At 48.6% G+C, this 25,015-nt stretch overlaps 8 protein-coding genes across 8 annotated transcripts; 2 read left to right on the top strand and 6 right to left on the bottom strand.

Annotated features, from left to right (window-relative positions):
- Positions 1 to 2,564: 2,564 nt before the first annotated feature.
- DFJ58DRAFT_762001 (mitochondrial carrier) lies at positions 2,565 to 4,176 on the top strand. The gene is made up of 8 exons (XM_041388514.1): positions 2,565 to 2,731; positions 2,792 to 2,807; positions 2,858 to 2,880; positions 2,950 to 3,220; positions 3,272 to 3,430; positions 3,480 to 3,648; positions 3,718 to 3,904; positions 3,954 to 4,176. Exons 1-8 carry the CDS (start codon positions 2,644 to 2,646, stop codon positions 4,007 to 4,009), a joined length of 969 nt encoding a protein of 322 aa, XP_041249624.1. The 5' UTR covers positions 2,565 to 2,643; the 3' UTR covers positions 4,010 to 4,176.
- Positions 4,177 to 5,027: 851 nt separating this feature from the next.
- DFJ58DRAFT_441368 (uncharacterized protein) lies at positions 5,028 to 6,033 on the bottom strand. The gene is made up of 3 exons (XM_041380426.1): positions 5,734 to 6,033; positions 5,422 to 5,684; positions 5,028 to 5,355 (listed from the first exon to the last, which is right to left on the bottom strand). The coding sequence occupies exons 1-3, from the start codon at positions 5,912 to 5,914 to the stop codon at positions 5,215 to 5,217; spliced, it is 585 nt and encodes a 194-aa protein (XP_041249623.1). The 5' UTR covers positions 5,915 to 6,033; the 3' UTR covers positions 5,028 to 5,214.
- Positions 6,034 to 6,266: 233 nt separating this feature from the next.
- Positions 6,267 to 6,945, bottom strand: DFJ58DRAFT_652269 (uncharacterized protein; the record flags this gene model as incomplete). The annotated part of the gene is made up of 4 exons (XM_041381671.1): positions 6,267 to 6,336; positions 6,394 to 6,460; positions 6,528 to 6,640; positions 6,746 to 6,945. Coding segments are annotated over 4 exons (450 nt in total), but the record flags the coding sequence as incomplete, so codon positions are not given.
- Positions 6,946 to 10,255: 3,310 nt separating this feature from the next.
- Positions 10,256 to 11,124, bottom strand: DFJ58DRAFT_761984 (uncharacterized protein). Its single transcript, XM_041388513.1, has 5 exons — positions 10,995 to 11,124; positions 10,892 to 10,944; positions 10,515 to 10,840; positions 10,319 to 10,467; positions 10,256 to 10,275 (listed from the first exon to the last, which is right to left on the bottom strand). The coding sequence occupies exons 1-4, from the start codon at positions 11,114 to 11,116 to the stop codon at positions 10,357 to 10,359; spliced, it is 612 nt and encodes a 203-aa protein (XP_041249621.1). The 5' UTR covers positions 11,117 to 11,124; the 3' UTR covers positions 10,256 to 10,275; positions 10,319 to 10,356.
- A 598-nt stretch (positions 11,125 to 11,722) lies between these two features.
- Positions 11,723 to 12,253, bottom strand: DFJ58DRAFT_761979 (uncharacterized protein; the record flags this gene model as incomplete). Its single annotated transcript, XM_041388512.1, has 1 exon — positions 11,723 to 12,253. A coding segment is annotated over exon 1 (216 nt), but the record flags the coding sequence as incomplete, so codon positions are not given.
- DFJ58DRAFT_722434 (uncharacterized protein) lies at positions 12,147 to 12,464 on the bottom strand (the record flags this gene model as incomplete). Its single annotated transcript, XM_041384886.1, has 1 exon — positions 12,147 to 12,464. One exon carries the CDS (start codon positions 12,462 to 12,464, stop codon positions 12,147 to 12,149), a length of 318 nt encoding a protein of 105 aa, XP_041249619.1.
- Positions 12,465 to 19,631: 7,167 nt separating this feature from the next.
- On the top strand, positions 19,632 to 20,516 carry DFJ58DRAFT_677370 (uncharacterized protein). Its single transcript, XM_041383143.1, has 2 exons — positions 19,632 to 20,183; positions 20,241 to 20,516. Exons 1-2 carry the CDS (start codon positions 19,874 to 19,876, stop codon positions 20,291 to 20,293), a joined length of 363 nt encoding a protein of 120 aa, XP_041249618.1. The 5' UTR covers positions 19,632 to 19,873; the 3' UTR covers positions 20,294 to 20,516.
- A 16-nt stretch (positions 20,517 to 20,532) lies between these two features.
- Positions 20,533 to 24,771, bottom strand: DFJ58DRAFT_652252 (DNA mismatch repair protein MutS; the record flags this gene model as incomplete). Its single annotated transcript, XM_041381668.1, is given in 25 exon segments — positions 20,533 to 20,722; positions 20,779 to 20,874; positions 20,924 to 21,241; positions 21,261 to 21,376; positions 21,426 to 21,463; positions 21,513 to 21,556; positions 21,647 to 21,690; positions 21,739 to 21,756; positions 21,812 to 21,974; positions 22,025 to 22,211; positions 22,260 to 22,301; positions 22,353 to 22,430; positions 22,508 to 22,591; positions 22,646 to 22,727; positions 22,780 to 22,887; positions 22,941 to 23,000; positions 23,055 to 23,132; positions 23,183 to 23,430; positions 23,480 to 23,556; positions 23,611 to 23,646; positions 23,700 to 23,815; positions 23,866 to 24,140; positions 24,196 to 24,276; positions 24,325 to 24,422; positions 24,548 to 24,771. 25 exon segments carry the CDS (start codon positions 24,769 to 24,771, stop codon positions 20,533 to 20,535), a joined length of 2,901 nt encoding a protein of 966 aa, XP_041249617.1.
- Positions 24,772 to 25,015: the final 244 nt, after the last annotated feature.

Genomic DNA, 25,015 nt, shown 5'->3' with positions numbered 1-25,015 from the left:
TCTTTGAAATGCAAACAGTGAGGATTACCTGGAGTTGTCTCGTCGTTAATACTACCATCTTCTTCAGCAATTGTACCAAGTTGAATATCACAATTACGAGTTTCCGCCCTTGGTTGCAGGTCTCTGAGCAGCTGTATTATGGCTCGAACAGGAGATTCAGGAGTGATTGGAAGGTGGCCCTGGTTAGATGATTCGCGAGCAGGAGCTAACATCTCATCTGTGACGACTTTAGGATTGAAAGGCCATACACTGGTTTTTCGGAATGCAGATTTAATGGTTTCTGATGTGAGTGCACGAATGTGGGCAGCACCATAGATTGCAAGGAAGTTGCTTTTCGTCACTTTCTCTCCTTTCTCGCGCTCCCATTTGTCTCGTTCTTCTGACCAACACTGCTTAAGGACACCAAATACTGCCACATCTAGGCCCTGGTAGATGTGGGTACTGTGTGCAGGATAGCAGAGGACGTGAATTCGGTGCTGCCGAGCATACTCCAGGAATGCGCAAGTGTAGTGAGAATTGTGCCCATCAACGAGAAGTAGGCGAGTATGACCATTAGCTTTGTCACATGTCTGCTCATCGAATTGTTTGATCCAGAGTGCACCAATCTCGCCGTCAGTCCAACCCTTCTTTGAATAACCAATACTATAAAGAACAGTGTTATATGAGTGATTAAGAGCACAACATAATGCATGCCAACTCACGATGCTTTGAGTGGATTATTTTCGTTCCACTTGGACTGATATGCCTTTCCCTTGAAAATCACCGCAGGTGCAATTGTACTTCCATCTGCGCAAATTGTGACTAACACAGTAATGTTTTCACGATTGCCGTTTCGCTGCTGATACTGAACCTGCGTTCCAGCACTACCAAGTGCTCGTTCTTGGGTGCTTCCTCCTCCTGGTTGAATTCCAGTCTCATCGACACCCCCAAATACACTCTGGTGCCATTGGTTTGTTGTCGTCACCACTCTCCAGGACATCCTTCAACATTTCGAACCATGCCTTGTTAGTTGTCGGGTTCACGGCACGGCCACGAGCAGTATCAAGTGAATGTGCTCGGTAAGCTCGTAGGTGATCAGAGTGCTTCTCGACGAAGCACTGAGTCCAGTTTTTTCCCACTCCAGACTGCGGGAAGGCATCTCCAAGTCGGGCTCGACAGATTTCATCAACATGCTCCTTGAGATGCTTGTGGCTAAGTGGAAAGCCACGTCGAGCCATTTCCACAACATATTCGATAACTTTGTCTGTTTCTGTGGGTGTGAGCCAGCTTTTCGTGGAGCTATTGAATTCGCTAAGCCGAACCCCTCCCTTGGCGAGATTTGCCAGAGTATTATGATTTAAACTGACAACTTGGCCCGTTTCCTTGAGGTATGCCTTCTGAACATCCCTGCACACCTTTCGAAGGCCCTGCTTCTTCTCTGAGCTTGGTTTTGCGAGTTCAGCTTGGTACATAGCCACAGCACGAGCCATGACTTTTTCTTTCTCCTCACGCAAGACCTGTGCCTTCTTCGTCAATGATTTTGGCCTCCCAACCATATTAAGAGAATATATGCGTGTTTTGAAGATATATGTTGAATACTGGCAGCAAAAGGGAGATGTTGAGTGAGACTGAGTCAAAAAGGCACTTCGTGTCCAAGCTTAGTCTGTATAATGAAGTTACTCGTGGATCACAACGTGTTTCACCAATGAAACTTTGACTAAAATCATCTCCACTGCTTCTAATCCATCTGTAATGTTCATACATAAAGTAGAACGGGTGAAACTTAGTGCAGTGGTGAGGTTTTGATGCTCGAGAAATTCAAATATATTGCCCTAGAGGTATAATTTGCAGCTTCGGATGGATTTATAAATTTGGGCACTGTAATTTTGGTACCATCGCATAGCAGGATGTATTCTGAACATGATGATATATGATTTGCAGGGAGTCGACAAAGAATGCAATGAGAAAATCAAATTGTACAGTGGAGTAGTAGTGTACAAAGGACCGTGGGATCACTGTATGTCGCAAACTTGACTTACCGAAGACCCAGAATGCATTGCTTGGATCCTCGGTTCCGAAACCAAGGTATGCCCTTAATCGATCAACGATAAGCTAGCATGCTTCGAGGATGACATTAGTGATTCACTTAGACAGCCCTTTAATTTTGGCTGCTGAACTTTTGATCGCAAGCTCAGAAATCAACCGAGCGGGATTCTGGTGGTAGGATGAAGAGGTCTTGAAGTACATGATCTGTGTGACGGGCGCCATGATGAGATCTAGAGAGGAGGCTGGGTAGAAATCACTATCACTTAGTTTTGATAAAAGCGAGCCAAGTTCGGCCCGAGACACTTTTTTGGATTCAACAGAGCCAACTTGAACATGTTTTTAAAACCGCAATAATGGTGAGGAGAACGATCGACTGTCTTCCTTCTTCAAGGTCTGGCTACGGGAGGCTTGGGAAATGTGCTCGAGAATTAAGCTATTGCGAGATCGAGAGGGAGGACACGATTCACGGACTCGGAGAACAAGAAGACACCGAGGGTACTATAATTACTAAATGGTTGACGTCATCATCGCAGTTACCGGGGAGTATGACTTGCACCGAGCGGTTGTGCAGTATAAAACGCGGCCAGTACTACTTACCTGCTCCTCCTTAGACACTGCATGATGACGAGCAAAGCAATGAAACCCCGTCAGGCCACCGCAATCCCCCAGTTCACCTCAAAAGATTACTCTTCCTTCTTCCTCGCAGGTGTGTCTGATAAGGACTATATCTCCTACTAATACACAATTCTGAAAACATCCATGTCAGGAGCATTATGCGCCACGTAAGTCTCCCCAACGATTCTACAAAGACCACACATTAATACAGATGAAGGATCACCCACGGTGCAATGACGCGTGAGGCGCATTGTTTTTAGTCTAGTTTTCTTTTGTGCTTATCTTTTGACCCGTCGTTCACTTGTGCAGCTATCGACGTCGTAAAGACGCGAATTCAAATTGATCCCGCATACAAGAAGCTGAACATGTTGACCGGAACGCGTTATGTTATCGCGACAGAAGGTCCCAGAGCTCTCCTCACAGGTTTCGGCCCAACTGCACTCGGTTATCTTATACAAGGAGGCGCAAAATTCGCTGGTTACGAGTACTGGAAGAAAAAAGCGGTCGAGTCTGTAGGTGACCCGGAGGCGGCAGTGAAGTATCGAACGGCAATCTACCTTGGATCAGCCAGTATTGCTGAGTATGTCGTGATATACTGACAATCTTCTAATTTTCCTACATTCCATCCTAGGTTTTTTGCAGATATCTTCCTGACACCTTTAGAAGCCACCCGGATCCGTCTCGTGTCAGACAGAACTTACGCAACTGGACTTGTCACAGGCTTCACTCGTCTGGCGCGTGAAGGTGGCATGCGTGAGCTTTACGCAGGCTTTGTCCCGATTCTCTGCAAGTGAGCCTATGATGACTGACAAATCTCACATAAATAATGTCCTGTCCAGACAGATACCCTACGCTATCGGGCAATTTACGGTGAATGAATTCTGTCACGAGATAGCTTTTCGATCAATGTCCGAAGAGACCCGTCGCACACTTTCCGGTACCAGCAAATTCACAATACAGCTCGGTAGCGGCATTATCGCAGGTTTCGCAGCAGCCATTCTAAGTCATGTGAGTACCTGCCTCGACTCGGAAGTATCTTCACCCAGATTATCTGACGTCTGGAACGATGGCGTGCAGCCAGCGGATACCCTACTGAGTCAGATAAACAAGGGACACGGACCAAAGGGCTCCATGCCGCATCGACTCGCAGTACTCGCTCGTGAGGCTGGTTTCCGCGGCCTTTTCGCTGGTCTCGGACCTAGGATGATCATGACCGCGGGCCTTGTGTCTGGGCAGTTCATACTGTATGGCGCAATAAAAGAAGGCAAGCATCAAGGAGGGTTCACATTCCACTCTTTAACCTTTCACAATAGCTTTGGGTGCACCCCCTGGTATAGAGATACACAAAGAGACCAGTGCTGTCGTTTGATAAGACACCGAGCTTCCCCAAGACTCGACTTAGAAGGCTTCCCTTGTATTTTATTGAGTCACAGAAATCCTTACAGTGATACCATACACATGGGTAGAACGCAATCATTTATGTGGAGCTCCAGGACAGAGCAATGAGTCATGACAACAACAATACTAGTATCCCTTTGTGTATGGAGACAACCGTGACCGTCACGCATCATACGGCAGCATACGGCCTTGGTTGCGTTGCTAATTAACCAGCCAGTGACACAAGCGCAAGCTAGAAAACCCCAACATCAAAAATCAGACTCTCTCGGCTATTCTTACTATACCTATTTCCCTTATCTTGTACGATATCCCCCAGGACAGCAGAGCACCGCGTCTTTACAGTTTCCGTTGTTTGTCCCCGACTCCTACGTTAGTGGAGGTGTTAGATGAGGCAGTGCCTTCTCCCGCTGATGGTACATTGCATTCCAGCATTTGAAGAAGCAATGTATGATCATCCTCGGAAAAGCACACACTTTGACCTCGTGTTACGAAGACGTCTACAATCGGGATCCCGCAGAGACAAAATCGGCGTAGTGAAATGTACAAGGGACAGGTCGTTCTTGATATGGGAGCATTCCGTATGTTGTTGCGAGGTGGTGTGGGGGTACTTGGTGCAGTTGGCTTGTGATGAGCACGCAATATTACCAACGGAATATGGTAATAAACTAGAAGTATACAGTACTGTATACTACATAGTCATGATAGGTATTGATGTCATAAAACCTGTTGTAAAACGAATTCAAGACTTACGTCGTTTAGATCTAGGAGCCCATGTTGGAAAGTTCAGTGCGTTATGGTCGATCGACACGCAAGGGTTGAGATGTTTTTCGAGGACCTCTATGCGACCTGCAATTTGTCCTCGTTCCTATGGCATCCGACAATCTGCTCAACCCTAATTAAAAGATTGGCGTACGTAGTAGATACCAAGGAACAAATGTACTACCCTTCCCTGTCTTTGTACGTTTGAACGGGGTTGGCAGACTGGTTGAAATCGTACAACTGGGCACGACGCATAGACTGTCGACAACCAATAAGTACATGTGCGCAGGAGGCACTCGTCGTACACCGTGACAATGGCCATTAATCAGAGTGGTGAAACGGAGGATAGTGCGATAGTCAATGCCTGCCGCGAAGACCGTGACCTCCCTGGCTGCATTTAAGGCCGCCTTTTAGTCATCAATCTTCATGGTCTGCAGCAAGAGCGCCATCGCCATTCCCTGACTTTTTACTTTGATGGGATGGCCGTCTATGACTTGACAATTCTGCAATAGCCTGCTGGCGAGTCCAACTATTCTGTGCGACAAATGCTGCTAGAGTCTAGAAAAAATTGATGATGGGTCGTCGTGAATCAGTTCGGGTAAGAACCGTCGTAAGAACACTTACCAGCAACACAATACCCATGATCACTCTCTCCTTCCACCGCTCATCACTTGCTGTATCGTCGAAATGAGGACGACGCGACCTAGCTGACCATCGTATCGGATCTACTTTGTGAGTAGCTTCGACCGGTTCGCCAGAAGAAGATGCTTTTCCTCGAAGTATGTCGTACGCTCTAGAAATAGCTTGAAATCGTGCCTGCGACTCCTCGGAGGGATAATGACGAGCGACAGCCGAGTCCGGGTGGTAAATTCGGACAAGTTCATAATCTGCTTTGTGTTAGGTCGTACAAGGGCAGTGGTATAAGATGATACGTGCATCTCCGTTTCACATCCTCCTGGTTTGCACTTCGCGGTAAATGAAAAATCTGGTGTGGTTGAGGGTTCGTTTGTGTTGGATAAGGATAGGGATTGGCACTTTTGGACGCGTACGAACGAAAGCTTTGCAGTGAAATATAGAGGGTGCACGCTCGAGAACGAAAAATGGGCACTCGCTGCATCAGTGCGGAGTAGGCGTCGGAAGATTGGATGATATGTGCTGGCCAGCCAGCGTGTCTGCCTTGGGGAGTGAACCAACAGGCGGTTCCTTTTCTTTTGTACGTACAGGAATTTGTACAAGATGTGGCCGAACCTTTAATATATTAGTCTCTCCTAGTCCCGTTCCGATCCGGACGAATCAGTAAATTGAGACTAGTCACACTACTACCGTACTTACAACCCACTACATCGTTATACACTACACCAAAACACCCATAGTATCGTACACACTCGAATATGAAAAGAGGAAGTATAGCACACAAAAAAGCACGTACGTGTGTGGGTACACGGGGAACGGAAATATTGCCGTTCAAGTTAGCTGGGACTAAGACTCACTACAAGGCAGCCATTATTGAGAGGATCCACTTCAACGCCCAGACCCAAACTGCATGACATCTACGATGAGAACCAACTTATTGGGGTATATTCGCGATGCACATACCTTTGCCCATATTCTTGGATTGCAGGTTTGATCTTGGCGATGTTATTTTCGGAGTGATTCCCCTTTCCTGAGCGGTTTTGCAATCAATGAGAAACCTGTTTCTGGAGTTAAGTGTGCGATGGATGGTGTCTTACCTACGATCACATGAAGTAACGATTCTCCACGGTCCCGAACCCCTTGAACAGCGTCGTCAAAGTACACCTTGGCTTCTGAGACAAAGAGTCCGTGGAGATCAATCGTGTTCGACCTGTGTCTCTGGGAAAAGCGTCGGACAGCAGCGCGTTTCATAAGAACAACAACAAACTTGATTATGCTCTAGATGAGGCTGGAGGTAAGTTGGCGAATCCTACACACTCCGTCCATCAGTCTCATACCTTGAAATATCTTCGTGCTGGCTTCCTTATCTAAGCGCACCATGTTGGCTTTGCACGCCTCACCCCTCAGGGAAAGCTGTTTAGCGAGCCCTCGCTCGTTACGAGCGAACGCTTCGCGGCTCTGCTTGAAACATTCTTCCATGCGACTCCCTTCAATTCTGGCTTTGAGACGAAGGGAACCGGCATCTTCGTAGGGGTCAATCACAATGGGCGTCACAACAACCTCTGGTGCTCTTGCAACTAATTCAGGTCCAGAAATATGACGTGATTGCTGTGTCGGAGAGATGAATAGATAGCGCTGCCAGATGGATTATGCTAAGACAGACCTCGGGGATGTCACTTCGGACAGGCTCAGTCACCGCAGCAACACCAGGAGATACGGGGTGTGTGAGTTGTGCAGGAATTTGTACGCTCTGCTGGCGATAATGCTGAAAGGTTGCGTACTGTGAAGCAGATTGATAGGCAGAAGGGGTTGTGAGGATTTCGAAGAGGTAAGCATACAGCACTGCCAGATGGATAATGCTAAGACAGACCTGGGGGGTGTCACTTCGGACAGGCTCGGTCACCGCAACAACATCAGGAAATACGGGGTGTGTGAGTTGTGCAGGAAATTGTACGCTCTGTTGGCGATAAGGCTGAAAGGGCGTGTGGTGTGAAGGAGATTGATGGGCGGAAGGAGGTTGGGAGTATTTCGAAGAGGTAAGTGGACAGCACTGCCAGATGGATCATGCTAAGACAGACCTGAGGGATGTCACTTCGGACAGGCTCGGTTACCGCAGCAACATTAGGAGATACGGGGGGTGAGAGTTGTGCAGGAAATTGTACAGTCTGTTGGCGATGAGGCTGATAGGGTATGTATTATGTGGGTGATTGTTGGGCGGAAGGGGGTTGTGAATATTTCGAAGAGGTAAGTAGACAGCACTACCAGATGGATCATGCTAAGACAGACCTGAGGGATGTGACATCGGACAGGCTCGGTCACCGGAACAACATCAGGAGATACGGGGTGTGTGGGCAGTGCAGGGAATCGTACGCTCGGTTGGCGATGAGGCTGATAGGATGTGTGCTGCAAAGGTGATTGGTGGGTGGAAGGGGATTGAGAGTACTTGGTCGCTGGATGCGGCGGCGGGTACAGGTGATAAGTTGATCCTTGCTGCTGCGAAGGTGATTGATGGTCAGAAGGGGATTGAGAGTATTTGGTCGCTGGATGCGGTGGTGGTGGCGGGTACAGGTGATAAGTTGATCCTTGCTGCTGCAAAGGTGATTGATGGGCGGAAGGGGATTGAGAGTGTTTGGTCGCTGGATGCGATGGTGGTGGCGGGTACAGGTGATAAGTTGATCCTTGCTGCTGCGAAGGTGATTGATGGGCGGATGGGGATTGAGAGTATTTGGTTGCTGGATGCGGTGGCGGTGGCGGGTACAGGTGATAAGTTGATCCTTGCTGCTGTGAGTAGGTGCGTTCATATGACCTTTGATGCTGCGAGTGAGCACTTTCGTATGGTGAATCAGTTGGTGAACATAAAGCCGAGGATGATATCGGCGGTGGCGGGGACTCTTCCCTGCCAAAATATATGAAGATTGCTTTCCGTTTCAACCAAGCTAGGCCCTTCAATAGGCTCTCGATGGCCAATAGCACAGAGGGGATGAACATCTCCATGATGCAGTCGGAGATGGAAACGAACCAAAAGCCTTATCAATAGTTAGACTGTGTAGCACAACGAGCGCTACACCCACACCTACATATGTTCCACGAGGCAAATAATATTACCGTAATATGCACGAATCAAGGGAGAACGCTGATCAAAGCGCCGTCCCATGCGGACGGCTTACCCGGCGGTATGGATGAAAATGGATACATGGACATTAATTGATCGCACACGCAACAATGTTCTGATCAGAGGCGAGCGTGCCCACAGTAGTACATTGAATCAGAACGTCTGCGTTCTGTGGCCCAGTGGGCCCAGCATCGGAAGAATATTCTGCCTTTGACAAATAGTTTAGCTAATAAGCAGGAAGGTATCATAGCCATAAGTATACGTACCGTTTCATCAAGGCTTCTAGGGCCGCTTTGATTTTAGCGAGATGGACCCGAATCATAATTCTGATCTGAGAACGAGTTAATACGGAGAGTGAAAGGAAAACGTGTATCGATAAGTGAATATTGTGTAATAGAGACGCACCCACTTTAAGTAGTGGTGAGATCTGGCTTGGTTCTGTAGACATGAGGTCTGTAATTTTTTTGGTGGAAATTAGTTCCCTTAATGGGTCCCAGGTGCCGCCTCGGACGCTATTACTGAGACGAGTGCGTTCTACTACCCGTCATGCTTTCGACAAGTATGGTTCGCACAACTACCAGATCATCCTGCATCGCATGCAACTCTTGCCGTGCTCGTCTTACTTGAACCTGTCTTCGCTCGATGCCAAGGGCAGCCACGAAGAAACAGAACATCCGCTACGGTGATCGCGACATGATTGCTTGAGGGCCGAGGCAGGTGATCTTTAGTTTGACTCTTTCTGGGCGGCCTATGGTCAAGTCTTCGACATGGCTGACTGTCCGTGGTATGTTCGATGTGTTGCTGTATGGTGCGCTTGTCGCAAAGGTCACGTCCTCAACATGGCTGACTGCCCCTTGATCCATGATCCATCTTCCGTTTCATCCGTTTGTTATTGACGGCATATTGCCACCACGGCGCACTGCCTGTTTGTTTCTGATACCACTGTGTTACTGCGCGATGTCACGCCCCTAACATGGCTGACTTCCCTTCAAATTTCATCCATGACTGGTCATCACTCTCACCCACCAGTGACGCGTCACAGGGGTTGGTTGCTAGTCTAGTCGAAAGTATGTCACGAAATCAATCTTTGAAAAAAATATTCTACGGGCTCCTACTCTACTTGTGCTCATATATTCTCGTGATCTTCGCAGCCACCAGCCCATGCAAATCACCTCTCTGTACATCAACGACACAATACTTTGCAGAATCAACTGGCGCCCACAGCCAGGACATTAGCTGAGCTGATGTCCCCTGCCCAGAGCATCGTCGGCGATAAGTGCGCTGAGAGATGTCCGTATCATCATCACCATTGAGCTGAGACTCGGGTGTGTTGTCTTCAAGGCCGTAGAAAATGCTGGTGTGTTCTTCTATCTCACTGTCACGCCTGAGATACACTCCGACAGAGGGCCTTCGTAAGAGCCGGTTGCTATTTTCTGAACGTCGCACACCTGTTGGACGAGGTTGCTATCTCTGTGCATGTGGTTGAGTGTCGTGCTCAAGCTACGGTTGCCTCCATACATAGAGGGATAGTAGCATGAGCTTATCGGGAGCACGGGAGGCTGTGCTGGCGGACTTCAACAGCCAGTGTCAGCGTCAGTTTACCACTGACCGCTACTGCACACGATAGTGGTGAGTGCACCCACGGTGGGAGGCCGGCATACGGCTAACTTGTGAAACACTGCTTGTCGAAAACAGAGGAACTTCCACCTGTCGATGTTCCTCGGAAATATCCAGCACATGTTTCATGACTTCAAAATACCTTCCTACAAAACAACGACAAAGTGTGGTTCGTACAGAGCGTTCGATAATCAAGTTCACACAGTGTATCGCGTCAGTATGGCGTGGACAAGCCAAAGGTCAGCAATCTTCTTCACTTCATCAATGATGTCTTTGAGGGGACCTGAGGTTACAGCGTCCCAGTGTGCCTGTGACTGATAAGCAGGTGAATCGGACGAACTTATGTTAGAATTACCTGCACACTTTCCCATCCTAACACGCCGTGAACTACGTTAGGCTTATCAACGACAGGCGCCCAGCTCGAGCCGTAGAACTTGGGTGTTCCTTGAAGCTTGGCCTGAAGCTGTTCGACAAGGGGCTGAAGCGCGTCCATGCTGACACCCCTCTTGAGAGTGAAAGTGACAAATTCCGTCACTGGAGCAGAAAAGATCTGACTAGCGTCGGAGAATTCGGCAAATGTATGGGTAGGTCTGCTCGCAAAGACTTGTCGAGCAGCTGCTTGTGTAGCCTTGAAAGTGTCTGTCTGATGATATGTGTCATGCGCAGACTTGGAAGACCACTCTGCAAGTAGTTCAACGCAATTGGGCGTAGTGTGTCGCAAACTTGACTTACCGAAGACCCAGAATGCATTGCTTGGATCCTCGGTCTCGAAACCAAGGTATGCCCTTAATCGACGATAAGCTAGCATGCTCCGAGGATGACATTAGTGATTCACTTAGAAAGCCCTTCAATTTTGTCTGCTGAACTTGTGGTCGCAAGCTCAGAAATCAACCGAGCGGGATCCTGGAGGTAGGACGAAGAGGTCTTAAAGTACATAATTTGTGTGACGGGCGCCATGATGAGAGGTGATTGAGAGGAGGCTGGGTAGAAATGGCTGTCACTTAGTTTAAGTATCAATATAGAAGCGGGCCGCGTTCGACCCGCTTGTTCGCTCGAGACTCTTTTTTTTGGATTCAACTTGGGCATGTTTTTAAACCGCAATAATAGTGAGAAAACGATCAACTATCATCCTCCTTCAAGCTTCGTCTGGCTACGGGAGACTAGGTAGATGCTCGAGCATCGAACTAGTCAGGGGGAGGACAGGAGACTTTGAAGTACCTTCCTACACAACAACCACTACAGAGTTGACAGACAAGTTCACACATGATTGTAATTATATCGCGTCATCATGGCATGGGCAAGCAAAATATCAATGATCTCCTTGTGAGCATTCAGCATCCGGTGTGCCTGTGACCGATAAATACGTCACTCAGTGGAACCACCTGCACGTTCTCATGCCGTGAACTACGTTGGGCTTATCAATGACAGACGCCCAGCTCGAGCCGTACTATTATGGTACGCGCAATCGGCAGCCCCCAGAAGTCGGCAGTCACGCAAATGTCACAGTAAGTCACGACATGTTACTGAGCCAGTTTCAAAGTCAGCTCGGCAGTCAAGCAGGAGCGCAAGGAAGTGAGTTAGTATTCGGCGTGAGCAAGCAAGTACAGTATATACTAGTAGAATCTAAGTACGAGGGTGACCATGATTAGTACCGTAGTTGTATAATTGAGGGGGATGTGTAGGGAGACTGTGTGTGTTGTAAGGATGCTGAGGTTGTCTGTCCAAGTTTGATGATGACGCAATGGGACCGCCGGATGAATTATTATGTTGCGTTGTAGAGTAAGATGGTGCGCGGAGAGCTGGATTAGCATAGAATTGATGAAAATATGGCTGGTTAGTAAAGTGTGGAGGATAATATGGATTAAAAGAATGTGCACTGGCAGGTGGGGTGAAAAAATGAGTACCGGAAGTGTTGGATGAGGTAGCGTCATTGTCTTGCGAGGCGCCACTACTAGCCTGTCCTGTCGATGACGCAGTGGCTAAATTCTTATTCTTCGAACGCGTTTTTTCCCGTCTGGAAGAGCGCAGCAAAACGTGGATTGTAGGCAAAGTGCTGATTTGCGGCATCAGCAAGAAACTCTTTGAGTCTAGTCCTGAGTTCCTCAACCGTTCCGTCTCTTGAAATCTTGAGAGCGCCAGCAAGTGCGATAAAATGATCATCCTTGCGCCGGAGTGTTGAGAGTGCATCAAACGTCTTCGACTCGATATCGCGTTCGATCTGAGTGTGGCGCGCTTCATCTTCTGTCTTCTTTTTGGCCTGCTTCTCCGCGTCGGCCTTATCCTTTTCACGCTGCTCTAGCCCCATGACCAGCAGCACAGCACCAGTCGGCACTGGCAAGGCACTGGTGTGTGCAGTATTGAAACTCCGTCACGGCATATATCGGCAGGTGACATTTCTGCGTGACTTCGGCACTTTCAGCTATCTCATTCAATTCTGCTTCAAATGTATTCGTTTGACCTCGTATTGAGTTGTGTTAGAGAGAGAATGATGTCTATGTAAAGAATTTTGTGTTTAGGTAGCTGGAAACACGAGTTTTGTGAAAGTGCCGACTTCTGGTGGCTGCCGATTGCGCGTACCATAATAGTAGAAGTTTGGTTCCTTGAAGCTTCAAGGAACCAAACTTCTACTTTTGAGGGTGGCAGTGACAAATTCCGTCACAGGGACTAGACTAGTGTCGTGAAAAGTTGACAAACGCATAGGTACTAGTAGGTCTGCTCGCAAAGACCTGTCGAGAGGCTATAGCTACGTTTGCAGCCTTAAAAGAGTCTGACTGACGATAATAGTCGTATATAGGCTTTAAAGCCCACTCTACTAGTAGTTCGATATCAATCATATCATTGAATCTGGCATGTTGCAGACTTGACCTACCAAAGACTCAGAATGCATTTCTTGGATCTTCCGTCTCGAAATCAATGTATGCCCCTTCAAGTTAATTGATCGAAGATAAGCCCGCGCACTTCGACTTGTATTCACTTAGTTCGAAAGCCATTCAATTTTGTCTGCTACGCTTTTGGAATGGCCTATTATGTAAATAATGTAAGGCCCTTCTCTTCGCTTCAACTGCTATTCACAATGAGCAAAGGCAACTCATCGACTCGGAGGGATTCAACTCACACAACTAGCGAAGCAACAGCTAGCGGAAGCCCGGTACGTGACTGATGAGGATCACTCAGTCCACTCCATTCCAAACACTGACACATCCTTCGTCTAGCACCGACCCCGTGGAAAACTCGGTCGGCTTCTGAAGAAGGTTAAGGACGGTGCTAAGAAGTTAAGGATCTCGGTGAGTCCACAAGCATGTATAATGAGTGTCCTGGAATACGACTAAGATTGCCATAAGCGCTCGAAGGATTCCCGCACCCTCAGCCCTGTTCCCCCGAATGTCAATCATGAACGTGCTTCATCGACCCCGAATCTCGAGGTAAGTTCTCATACTTGTCCTCCAGTCTCTGTACTCTCTCTAAATTCTGGTGGTTGTGCAGGTTCAGGCGGTTCCGTCTGGTGTGGAAGTGGAGGCTGCCAGTGATACTACCCAATTGGCGCTTCGAGATGCACAACAGGCTGCAAAACGCATGCATCCACTTTCGGGAGCTGTGATACCCGTGGTTTCTATTGTTCAAGACACACCAGAAGATCTCGATGCTGCTGACAGTTTCCAAGACACATATCTCAAACCCCTCAGGATATTCGACACTGTTATCGAAAAGATCGCGGATGTATGCAGGCCCTCTCGATCAGAATCGAACTAATTTAGTTCCACAGGTACATCCATATGCAAAGATGGCGCTGGGCGTGTTGTCTTTTGCAGCCAAAGTATATTTTCTCTTTATCTCTTCCTATCTCCCACCGCTCAGCAATCATTTGTACAGATTATTCTAGCTCAAGCGGATCGCGATGCAGCGTTACTCAAACTTCTCAAGAAGTTATCTGAAATTTACGACTTCATGACACAAGACGAGAAGCTTAACCAAATTTTGTCGATGTACGCTATCCTTGCAAAGATTTCTCAGCAGACTCGTGAATGTGCTCAATTTATCACGAACTATTCGGAGATCAGCAACTTTTGTGAGTGTTACAAGCTGTTGCGCTCTGTACCGTCTCGAGCTTCTACCATCATCACAGGGAAGAGACTTGGAAAGGAAGTCCTCTCAGAAACGGACGATACGATCAAAAAGTACAATGACGTGTTCGACGGCCTCATGCAAAACTTCCGGGACCAGGGTACTCGCGACGTAGCTATAGGCGTCCACGACATGAGCACACACGTTAACAACATAGCCATACACGTCCATCGTATGGGTAAGGGTTCGGACGTCCTTGTGAATTCACATATATTCACGCCTTTTCAGAAGAAACATCGGACTTCAGCGGTATGACTTATGCAAATCGCGCGGGACTAGATACCAGAAAAGAGTGCCTTCAAGGGACGCGCACGGAAATACTTTCCCAGATCACGGAATGGGTCAACAGCACTGGGGACAACATTCCACGTGTGCTGTGGCTATCTGGCCCTGCGGGCAAGGGCAAATCGGCCATCGCCCACACCATTGCTAAGTGGCTCAAAGACGTGGGAGGGCTTGGTTCGTGTTACTGTTTTGACCGAGGAGTAGATGGTCGCCATGAACAGATCTTTTCCACGATTGCGCGCGACCTGGCTGATCGTGATCCGGAGATGAGGCGGGCATTAGCAGATGTAGTTAAGATCGCGAACTCGCTCAAGAATACAGCGGATATCATCCAGCAGTGGCAGAACCTTCTTGTCGAACCACTGGGGAAGTCATCTGGGTCGATTGTGGGACCCATCGTGATCGTGATCGACGCACTGGACGAGAGCGGCGGAGTAAAGACACGAATGGACCTCCTCCGTATTCTAGCTGGCAAACATCCAAACCCTGACGTTCCAAAAATTACAGACCTTCCTGGCAACTTCCGCTTCATCGTTACCTCTCGCCCGCTTGATGATATCGAAGACAAGTTTCGTGGTGTTCAGCATATTCGACAGATGTCGATGGATGGTATTCCACCAGAATTTGCAAAGCGCGACATCCGTGCTTACGTATCCAAGGAGTTGGAAGGGCTGAATTTCCAGGACAGAGAGTTCGCAGTCCTCGCTGAGAAAGCTGATGGACTTTTCGAGTGGGCGCGTCTCGCCTGCGAATACATCAAAGAGTCCGGTATGGTATCTCCAAAGGATCACTACGAGGTTGTCACGGTGGTGTCAAGCAATCCTGCTGAGAGAAGCAAGCTGTTGCACAATATGTATGACCTCATCTTAACAAACATCATACCCAGGGATACATCTCCGGATCCGCCGAAACTGCGTTTGAAGAAGCTAGCGAGATTTCGCTCAGTGATGGGACAAATACTAGGCATAGCTGAACCCCTTCCTTTAGCTTCTCTCAAAGTCATGAGGTCCCATTTTCCAAAGGAAGAGGACCATTTCGACGTGGAGCTTGTGGTAAAAAGTATGGGCTCCCTCCTCAGCGGCACCACCAACTCAGATTCCAAAATCCGACCCCTCCACGCGTCCTTCCATGATTTCTTGACTGACAAAGAATCCAGTAAAGAATTTTTCATCGATCTGTCAAAGGCGCAACGCGATCTTGCATTCGCGTCGCTTCGAGTGATGGAACACGGTCTTCGCTTCAATATCTGTGCTTTAAAGTCGTCGTATCTACCTAATAGCGAAGATCCCGGTCTACAAGAACGAATTCAAAAATGCATCTCCCCACATCTGTCATATTCATCTCGTTTTTGGATGTCACACGTACGAACCACAACCTTCGACAAGGAACTCGCGAAAGAAGTGAAAATGTTATTCGACCACGAACAGGTGTTTTTCTGGCTGGAGTCACTTGCCCTCACCAATGAGCTCAGCGTTGCAGTTGGTGCCCTTCCGCCCATTGCCCAGTGGCTGAAGGTGAGCACAATGCTACTAAGTGTCAGATACAGCGCTCATGCGCAACCACAGGGCCATCCCAAATTCAAAGATGTCTCGTCGACTGCAATGGACGTACAGAGGTTCATTCAAGTCTTCGGCGGCATGATTTTACACAGCACACCACATCTGTATATATCAGCACTCTCATTCTCGCCTGCCAACTCCCCGCTATCTAGAAAGTTTTCTGCACGGTTTCCGAATACTCTTCGTGTGGCATCTGGACGTGATATAAACTGGCCGGCTGTTCAGACCGTGCTCAGGGGGCACACTGAATCAGTTCACTCGGTCTCGTTCTCTCCGAACGGCACTCGTATCGTCACTGGTTCTTGGGATAACACTGTTCGGCTGTGGGATGTAGGGACGGGGAAGCTAGTCGGTGAACCCTTGCGGGGGCATACTTCTTCAGTTAACTCGGTCTCGTTCTCGCCGGACGGCACTCGCATCGTCACTGGTTCGGAGGATAACACTGTTCGGCTGTGGGATGCAGGGACGGTGGAGCAAGTCGGCGAGCCCTTGCGGGGGCACATTGATTCAGTTTGGTCAGTCTCATTCTCGCCGGACGGCACTCGCATCGTCACTGGTTCGCAGGATAACACTATTCGGCTGTGGGATGCAGGGACGGGGGAGCAAGTCGGTGAGCCCTTGTGGGGGCACACTTCTTCAGTTAACTCGGTCTCATTCTCGCCGGACGGCACTCGCATCGTCACTGGTTCGCAGGATAATACTGTTCGGCTGTGGTATGCAGGAACGGGGGAGCCAGTCGGTGAGCCCTTGCGGGGGCACACTGATTTTGTCAACTCGGTCTCGTTCTCGCCGGATGGCTCTCGCATCGTCACTGGTTCTTGGGATAACACTGTTCGGCTGTGGGATGCAGGGACGGGGGAGCCAGTCGGTGAGCCCTTGCGGGGGCACACCGATTCAGTTAACTCGGTCTCGTTCTCGTCGGACGGCACTCGCATCGTCACTGGTTCGGACGATAAGACCGTTCGGCTGTGGTATGCAGGGACGGGGGAGCAACTCGGTGAGCCCTTGCTGTGGCACACTGATTCAGTTAACTCGGTCTCGTTCTCGCCGGACGGCACTCGCATCGTCACTGGTTCGGACGATAAGACTGTTCGGCTGTGGGATGCAGGGACGGGGGAGCCAGTCGGTGAGCCCTTGCGGGGGCACACTGAATCAGTTCGCTCGGTCTCGTTCTCACCGGACGGCACTCGCATCGTCACTGGTTCGGAGGATAAGACTGTTCGGCTGTGGGATACAGGGACGGGGGAGCCAGTCGGTGAACCCTTGTGGGGGCACACTGATTCAGTTTGGTCGGTCTCGTTCTCGCCGGACGGCACTCGCATCGTCACTGGTTCGGAGGATAACACTGTTCGGCTGTGGCATGCAGTGATGGGGCAGCCATCGCAACAGTGCGCTGAGTTAGATCATCCATCATTCTCAGATGAACATCGCACGATCGAGGCCACCACTACCATGTCATTGAACACTCTGAACAATCACTTCATTCGCTTCTCGTCCAACTCTATGCACGCGCTCTGCGACACTTCTGAGTTAATGGAGGGAGCATCCCATGACGACCGCAGTTCGACCCCCTTTGTCCTGGATAGCGGCAGTGGATGGGTGATAGAACCCGAACGTCAGCTGTTATTTTGGGTACCACCCGCTTCTCGACATTCATTGTGGAGCCCCGGGACTGCATTAGTGATACCCAGAGGTCCTGACCTTGATTTGAGCTGCATGGCATATGGACAACACTGGCAAAAGTGCCGAGAGGAGTGAGTCTCTCCGAAGCCCTCTCTGTTCCTCGCGCTTACTAAATTAAACACTTGCAGACCTTAGTACCAACGATTATCGCAGCAATGCATCCATTATGAATATTTCAGATACAATTTACATGTGACCGAGTGTACAGTAGATCATACTTCGTATTCTATTCTATACCCAGCGTCTAACCTGAGAAGGTCGTCTATGTGAACGACTTGAGCTGACTGTGTAGCAGTACTTATGACGTTCTTGCTAGTTCGTGAGAGCACGTAACAACGGACCAGGCATGCCGATTCCATCAGAGATGCAGTTGCGCGTGCGCCGTGGATTGTGTTGAAGTGATGCATAACATAGGTGCTTCATTATAGGGGACTGAGAAACTGAACAGATGGACTCCGTTGTTGCGATCATCTGTGCGCGTGGTCGTTCAAGTGGGGTACATTCAAAGTGGGCTAAAAATCCGAGATGAGAGGTAGGATGGAATATGTAGTTCATTGCAAGTGTTCACTGTACAGCATGTAATCGCGATATCCACGACGAAGGCAGTGAGAACGAGAGCACTATGAAAACGATGCGTGTAGGATGTTGTGAGCTGTGGGGCGTGAAAAAATAACTGGACACTGGGCAAAAGCAAGCGAACGGGGGATGAAATTGAGGCAATGCGAAGAGTAGGGGCTAACACGAGAAGTTCCGGCACGATAGGTGACATTGAATTGAAGGTGATATTGGACTCAGGTACATCAGGATGTCACAACGGACATCCTCGTCGAGGAGCTCTTCGATAGTCGGTTTCTGGAGACTCAACAGGAAGAGTATACAATTCAGTTCCATAAGTCTGCATTGAACTTGCGATAAATGCGAGACAAAGTGAATCTCTGCAGATGAGACTAGGAGAAGTAGACTGCGACTCAGTATTGGGTGGTGCATATTGTCGATTTCCGTGGCCTATTTTATCTTCTCCAGTGCAAAAATAGGAGGACTCAGCGTAGCGGTGTCTTCATTTTAGCAGAGGCGTGAACACATGGGAGCGACCGCAGTTGGAGGGGAGAATATGAGGGTCTTGATCCGCGCTTCTACGTCCCTGCACTGAGTAAGACACTGAAGACCTGTTCTCGGCCCAAGTTCGAACAAGGAAGTGTGAGGTGGGAAGTGTAAGTGGGAGGTGTCAGTCTTGTATGACTGAAAGGGAAAGTATTGAGGTGGTGGAAAATGATATTGTGTGGTGGCTGTGAGGAAGTGCTCGTCTAGCGTTAATGGATAGAATGGAGTCGGCGATATCTGTATATACCATCATGGTCATCCATTTGCCATCTGACATCTGAGTTGTAGGTGTAATCCCAGAGAATGAGAGGAAGGGCGTCTGTCATTTGATACTCGAGTTTGCGTATAGGAAATCTGACTCTACGACATCGAATATGCTAGTGCACCCGATTATGATCTGAAGACACCGGACTGATTGATTGACAATGATTTGTGTGTGCATAACGCGGAAGTAGTATAATACGCACATAACCGGGTACAAACACGTGTGGGCAGTCGTCTATTCACCAGACACGACCTTGGTGGCGACTGGTGAATGTAATGTGCCCTGAACCGTATATCGACCCAAGGAGTCCTCCATCCAGATCTGGGACGCAAAGACAGGCAAGCTTGTCGCAACTCTCAGAGTCTCAAAGGACACACTGACGTAGTGACTTGCCTGGCTTGGACCAAGGATGAAAAAACGCTTATCTCCGGGTCATGGGACTCTTCGATTAGGACATGGGATAGCAAAGTTAACCACGGTTCTGGATGAGCACGTTACCCTTGTCCATGCCATTGCAATATCACCGAATGGCCGCATCCCCGCAAGCGCATCGTTGGACTACACAGCGCGACTGTGGAACCTCGACAATGGACTACCTATCAGTTCGCCCCTGCAGCATCCACGTGCAGTACGCTGCGTGTCATTTTCTGCGGATGGAAAGCTACTAGCAACTGGCTGCGAGGACAAAAATGCGTACACATGGGATGTGGCCCGGGCAACCGTCGTGACACGCTTGATGATCACTTCGGTGATTGGAACTGGAAAAAAATAATATTGTTGGGTGCGTTGACTCGTTATCTTCTGTTGATTTTCATCAAGGTGTTTTTAATAGGGCGGACTTTACTGCGCAAACTCAAGGAGGCTGCTGCAACCGCCCGAGCCCACCGTGAAGAACTTGCAGAACTTGAAGGTGCAATCGATGCATCAACATTAGCATTGTGGCGGGCTGATGTAGAGGCATGGGAAGAAGACAATACCAAACCAAACCCCTTCGAAAGTCGAGTCGTTCGTGCGTCAGTTTCTTGTTTTCTGTCTTTTGATATTGATGAATTGATCACAAGCTCAGACATCAATGCATCAACCGCAAGGGATCCTGGAGGTAGGACGAAGAGGTCTTGAAGTACATGATCTGTGTGACGGGCGCCATGATGGGAGGCGATTAAGGAGGCAGTAGAAATCACTTACTTAGTTTAATAGCAGACTCGGCGGGCCGAAGGTCTATCCGCTGGTTCACTCAAGACAAATTTTAGGACAAGAAGATACTTATTCCCTGAGTATTGAGCGAGAAGACCTTGCTTGTATTTTTCTAGAGTCACAGCAATCCTTACAATGGTATCATGCGCATGGGTAAAATATAATCATTCATGAGGAGCCCGGCCAAGCGCCTCTACAAGCCTTGATTTGATGTCTTTTTCAGGAGAATCGTTCGTGAGATCCATGGCCAGAAATTTGTAGGTGGCGATCCCAGCGGCCTTGATATTTTCTTGCTCCTCCGCGGTCATTTTCTCCTCCAAAAGCTGCCCAAGTTCATGGTCACCCAACAATTTGCTTGACGTACCAGTGAATAATCTCTCCATGAGGTGGGCAAGAGGAATGAAAACTACCTGACGTACTGCGCACGCTGCGCAATACGGGACGGCAAACCAAACATCATAGCACATTGAGCTGCATGAGAATTGCGGGAGAGACCCGGGGAGACACTGGTCCACTGGTTAGGGATGTCGATAATCGTATAAACCCAGAAGGTACCGATAAAGATAAGTTATCTTTTCTCCAGGGGCGACAACATGTGTAGGCTCCAGTCGTTCGTCATTAGTTGATTTTGAGTCTCCAGACATCGACACGTCACCGGGATCGAGATTGCCTTTGCTTGAAGTGAAGAGCACTTCCATGTGAAGGAATGTGATTGGGAACTTGTGGGGATCGAGCATGTCCTTCTGGAAGACTTCATGGAAATGTGTGGCAGCTAAAACCTTAGGACACTGAGACCCTCGGTTGAGAAGATGCTTGATGACACCGCAAAACAACCCAGTCCCATCTATGGATAAGTAAGAATCGACAGTTGTGCTTGCACCGTGAAGCAAACGAGCCTGCAGGGATCGTCCCCTTCCCAAATTCGTCAAGGAGAATGAGAGATTTTGCAGTACAATTTCGGAGGGCTAGGGAGACCTGGTTGAGATCAATCATAAAAGCGGATTGGGCCTTGTAGCTAGTTCAGCATAGGAGGGAATCAGGGACACTGCGATAATACTTTGGATACTGATTCGCGAGTCTGTATACGAGTAAAGACTGCAAAGATAGGTTAGTTAGCACAAGGCGAAAAAGTCCAGAACGTCACTTTTGTCGACAATTCCCAGAGTGGCAGATACCGCTGGAACAAAACTTCACAGGGTCATGAAGCACGAAAGCAGCCACGAGTTCCTTACCAGCCGATCTAGGTTGTCATTGATAAGTTACGAGTGGACCAATAACTCAGAGCGGTTACCAACCTGGGCCATGTATTGAATCAGAGCAACCTGTATTTATTTCAATACATCCTGGCATAAGACTGATCAGATCTTTACCTGTTTCAGGTAGACGCTCTGCATTGTGTAAGAGGGAATTTAGCAGGTATTGTGACGTGTAACTTGAACCTACTTTTCCGCACGCATTCGCGCCAGTGCACAAAACAATGCTGCTACACACTGACAGGCTGTCAGCTTCTGTCTGTGGTTCAGCGCTGTCACCGAAACCGATACCAGCTAAAAGCTGAGCATTATTGGGAACAAAAATGTCGACTACCTGCTCTTGTAAGGGATGTCTTACGAGAGAAGGTTACTAGTGTAACGAGTAGCATTCCGCAACGCTCACCGTCCTTGATCAATGTCGATGATAGGATCCTCTGACATCTGAGGCCGACAGTAATTGTACGCCCGAGAAGCCTCGGCGAAGGCGAGCAGGCAGTCCAGTTCGGCACAAACGTCACATGTGTGTCTCATCCCTTCACTGCATACAAGGATCCGTTCCAAGAGCTCTTGGACGATCTCTATTTCACGGTCTGTTACCCGTAAGTCTCTTACTGATGAGGAAATATCAAAACTCGCACCGACTATTGATGGATGGAGATCGCCGATGTGGGTGTCCATATCTTTGATCTGAATCGCACGTTTTCTCGGAATAAGGTTCAAGGCAAGCTTACCATGCATCTCTTCCGATTTGAAATACACATGGGCACTGAAAAGACGTCGTTCAGTCACAAAGTCAATCATTGACAAGACTTATCACTCGCTCTGAGGAGAACTGAACGATTTGGTCAGCCCGCTATATAAGATATGGCAAGGACAACGTCAAGACTCACCTGGAAGCTCCATCCGTCTAGAACCTTGATGCCCTCCTCAGACCTCCATTCCTCCTGCATCGGAACGCAGATCAAAAAGCCTGCCGATGGAAAGCGTTGAATATACGCTTCTACTAGGTTCGAGAATGCATCACCTAGCTGTGGGAAGTATACCACGTTCAGAGACGCCGTATAATCCACAGGAATCTTTTGGCATATTTGCTCAGCGACCTTACACTATAACATGTATGAGCAAGATGCAGCATCTTTGAGACAGGAATAACCCCACCAAGACAGGGTCCAATCCAGCGTAAACGTGTTTCCTCTGATCTAGTTCCTCGTCAATGTACGGCCTAACACATATGCGATTATTGTTGGTAGATTCTTCCCAGTCAATCTAAACAATGAAGGAGTGCATTAGTAGATAGAAACAATGATACAAGCGCTTACTGTCTCATTGACAGCATTTCCGGTATCCTTGAAGCTCGCGATGTCCAACGATGCAACCAACTAACAGCCCGTTTAGTCCAGCTTCTCCTGGCGAGCCGCTCACTAATATCATACCTTTCGTACAACCTGTACTTGATCACCTCCGTGAAGTTCCGCCAGGGCGTCGCGCATCATTGCAGTGTGATATGTGAACTTCGTTTGACGTCGGATTGAATTTGAAACGAGAACCCGGTGAATCATACCTTCACTAGGCCTTGCCAGTCACTGACGCTGGCTTTCCCAGATTGCAGAAGCCCGAGGATCCTCGGAATATTCTTGACACCCTTCAAGTGAATTTGCAAAGTACTCGCAGGTGCTAAGTTCTCCGGATGTAGAAAGCATTCAATAGCGTCATGGCGGGCTGCGATAACAGGAATAGACAGGGACGGGCGCATGAGCCAGGTGCGGAGCAATGAACGACCCAAGGGTGTCCGAGTATTGTCAAGGATACCTGTAGCATATTGATGAACGCGACAACATCGAAAGTTGTCACAACATACCAAAAAGCGACAACCCCTCTTTTGTCTTATCAGAGTGGATGGACGCGTGACTCTCGTTTTCGAATATCTGAAGGGAACTGTACTTTGCCAATTAATGTGCTCTCAAGGCAACACCTTAATACATCGCTTACAAAAGTGCGTCAGCATTGATATGCATGACCTGATCTCTTTGAAAGGAGTCAACGCGATGCTATACGGAGCGTTCACGATGCCAACTTACATGGTCAACACTTCGATGCCGGAGATGTTGAGCCCCTCGACTCCTGCATCATCATCCAGGTCGCCCGCCGCTCGCTCCCTCGCAAGGTAGTCGAGCAGAGCGCCGAGGCACGAGATCTATAGTTCCGCAGATGAGACAAATATTGCACCCGAGTATCTAGACGCACACAAAGAGAAGATTCCACCGATGCATAGTTGGCCAACCTAATCGCCGCATTCCATCTTTTCATAGTTGGGTCGCCTGCTGCCTGTTTGCGTTTCTGCATAAATTCATATGCATTTCTTGGCTCAGCGCCTGCGTTGCTGTCGGACGACAAACATTGACCAGTATCTTCGGTTGTCAACTCGGAGAGAAAACGGAGCGACAGCAAGCGGTCTCTCCCTCTGTGAGGACTGAACTCTTTATGTGGTCTGATTTGAAAGACCCCTCCAGAAGCCTCAGCTGAGTCGTTGAGTTGAGTACCTGCGCATATATGCAGCGACAGTAGAGAGCATACAAAATTTCTGAAGGACCGATATAAATGGGTCATCGGCTTTGGAGCTAGTCAACACTACGTCAGCGTTGCACTGTTCGAGAACTGGTACAGGTTCAGATGGGCAAAATTATGAAGAGGATTCGACTCAACGCATGTTCGTAAGATCGAAATGAACATCCTCTTGCGTATCTTCAAGCACGTAGACTATACACCTAACAGAATCATAGTATGCGCCTGCAACGCGTCCTCTAGAGTGACCGCACTTATATGCATTGGTAACACATACTCATTGGACGACTTACGATTGGCAGGAAATTGTCAAGCAGATCTAACTAGATGGTCAGCTCCGCGGGACGCGACCGTCTTTGCAAACTTCACCTTTGATGTGCTCGCATCGTCCTCTGAGCTACCATTCTCTGTATCTACTACTGCTGCCACTGATTCGGAATTGCTCTCCCATCTTACTTTCTTTCGTGGCAGCTGGACGCTCTCTTCAGTGCCGGACTCGGCTGTCTGGTTATTCTCGTGGTTTTGTGCGCTCTTAGCGACTTTTTTTTCACGGTGATTAGAAAGCCTATTTTGTTTTGTCCTCTTCATGTCGCTTCCGATGTCTGTCTGTGGATGGTAAACGGTAAGGCAACAAGTTATGAATTTGTTACCGTGGTCCGTTACGTAAGTACTGGCAGGCGCTTGTTTGGCAAAAGCCTTGTATCCAAACAACCAACTGTAAGCCTACGCTTACCGCATGTGACGAGCGCCTGATGATTGGACACCGTTAGCGTTGATTATTGTTCCGTGTTTGCACGACGCAGTATATAGACCTGACCGGTGACCGCTCGGT

The sequence above is a fragment of the Suillus subalutaceus genome, assembly GCF_016647625.1.
Source record: "Suillus subalutaceus strain FC151 chromosome Unknown DFJ58scaffold_7, whole genome shotgun sequence".
NCBI lineage: Eukaryota > Fungi > Basidiomycota > Agaricomycetes > Boletales > Suillaceae > Suillus > Suillus subalutaceus.
Note: the sequence above shows the minus strand (reverse complement) of the source record. Positions and strands in the feature narration are given on the sequence as shown.

Coding starts and splice junctions, on each gene's coding strand:
- DFJ58DRAFT_677370 (XM_041383143.1), top strand. CDS start 19,874: ATGGGATGTGGCCCGGGCAACCGTCGTGACACGCTTGATGATCACTTC. Junction 20,184..20,240: donor CTTCGAAAGTCGAGTCGTTC/GTGCGTCAGTTT, acceptor TCACAAGCTCAG/ACATCAATGCATCAACCGCA.
- DFJ58DRAFT_441368 (XM_041380426.1), bottom strand. CDS start 5,914: ATGCAGCGAGTGCCCATTTTTCGTTCTCGAGCGTGCACCCTCTATATT. Junction 5,685..5,733: donor GGAGGATGTGAAACGGAGAT/GCACGTATCATC, acceptor AACACAAAGCAG/ATTATGAACTTGTCCGAATT. Junction 5,356..5,421: donor TCATGGGTATTGTGTTGCTG/GTAAGTGTTCTT, acceptor AATTTTTTCTAG/ACTCTAGCAGCATTTGTCGC.
- DFJ58DRAFT_762001 (XM_041388514.1), top strand. CDS start 2,644: ATGATGACGAGCAAAGCAATGAAACCCCGTCAGGCCACCGCAATCCCC. Junction 3,649..3,717: donor CAGCAGCCATTCTAAGTCAT/GTGAGTACCTGC, acceptor GATGGCGTGCAG/CCAGCGGATACCCTACTGAG. Junction 3,905..3,953: donor GTATGGCGCAATAAAAGAAG/GCAAGCATCAAG, acceptor CTTTCACAATAG/CTTTGGGTGCACCCCCTGGT.
- DFJ58DRAFT_761984 (XM_041388513.1), bottom strand. CDS start 11,116: ATGGCGCCCGTCACACAAATTATGTACTTTAAGACCTCTTCGTCCTAC. Junction 10,945..10,994: donor AAAATTGAAGGGCTTTCTAA/GTGAATCACTAA, acceptor TCGTCGATTAAG/GGCATACCTTGGTTTCGAGA. Junction 10,468..10,514: donor TAGGATGGGAAAGTGTGCAG/GTAATTCTAACA, acceptor TATCAGTCACAG/GCACACTGGGACGCTGTAAC.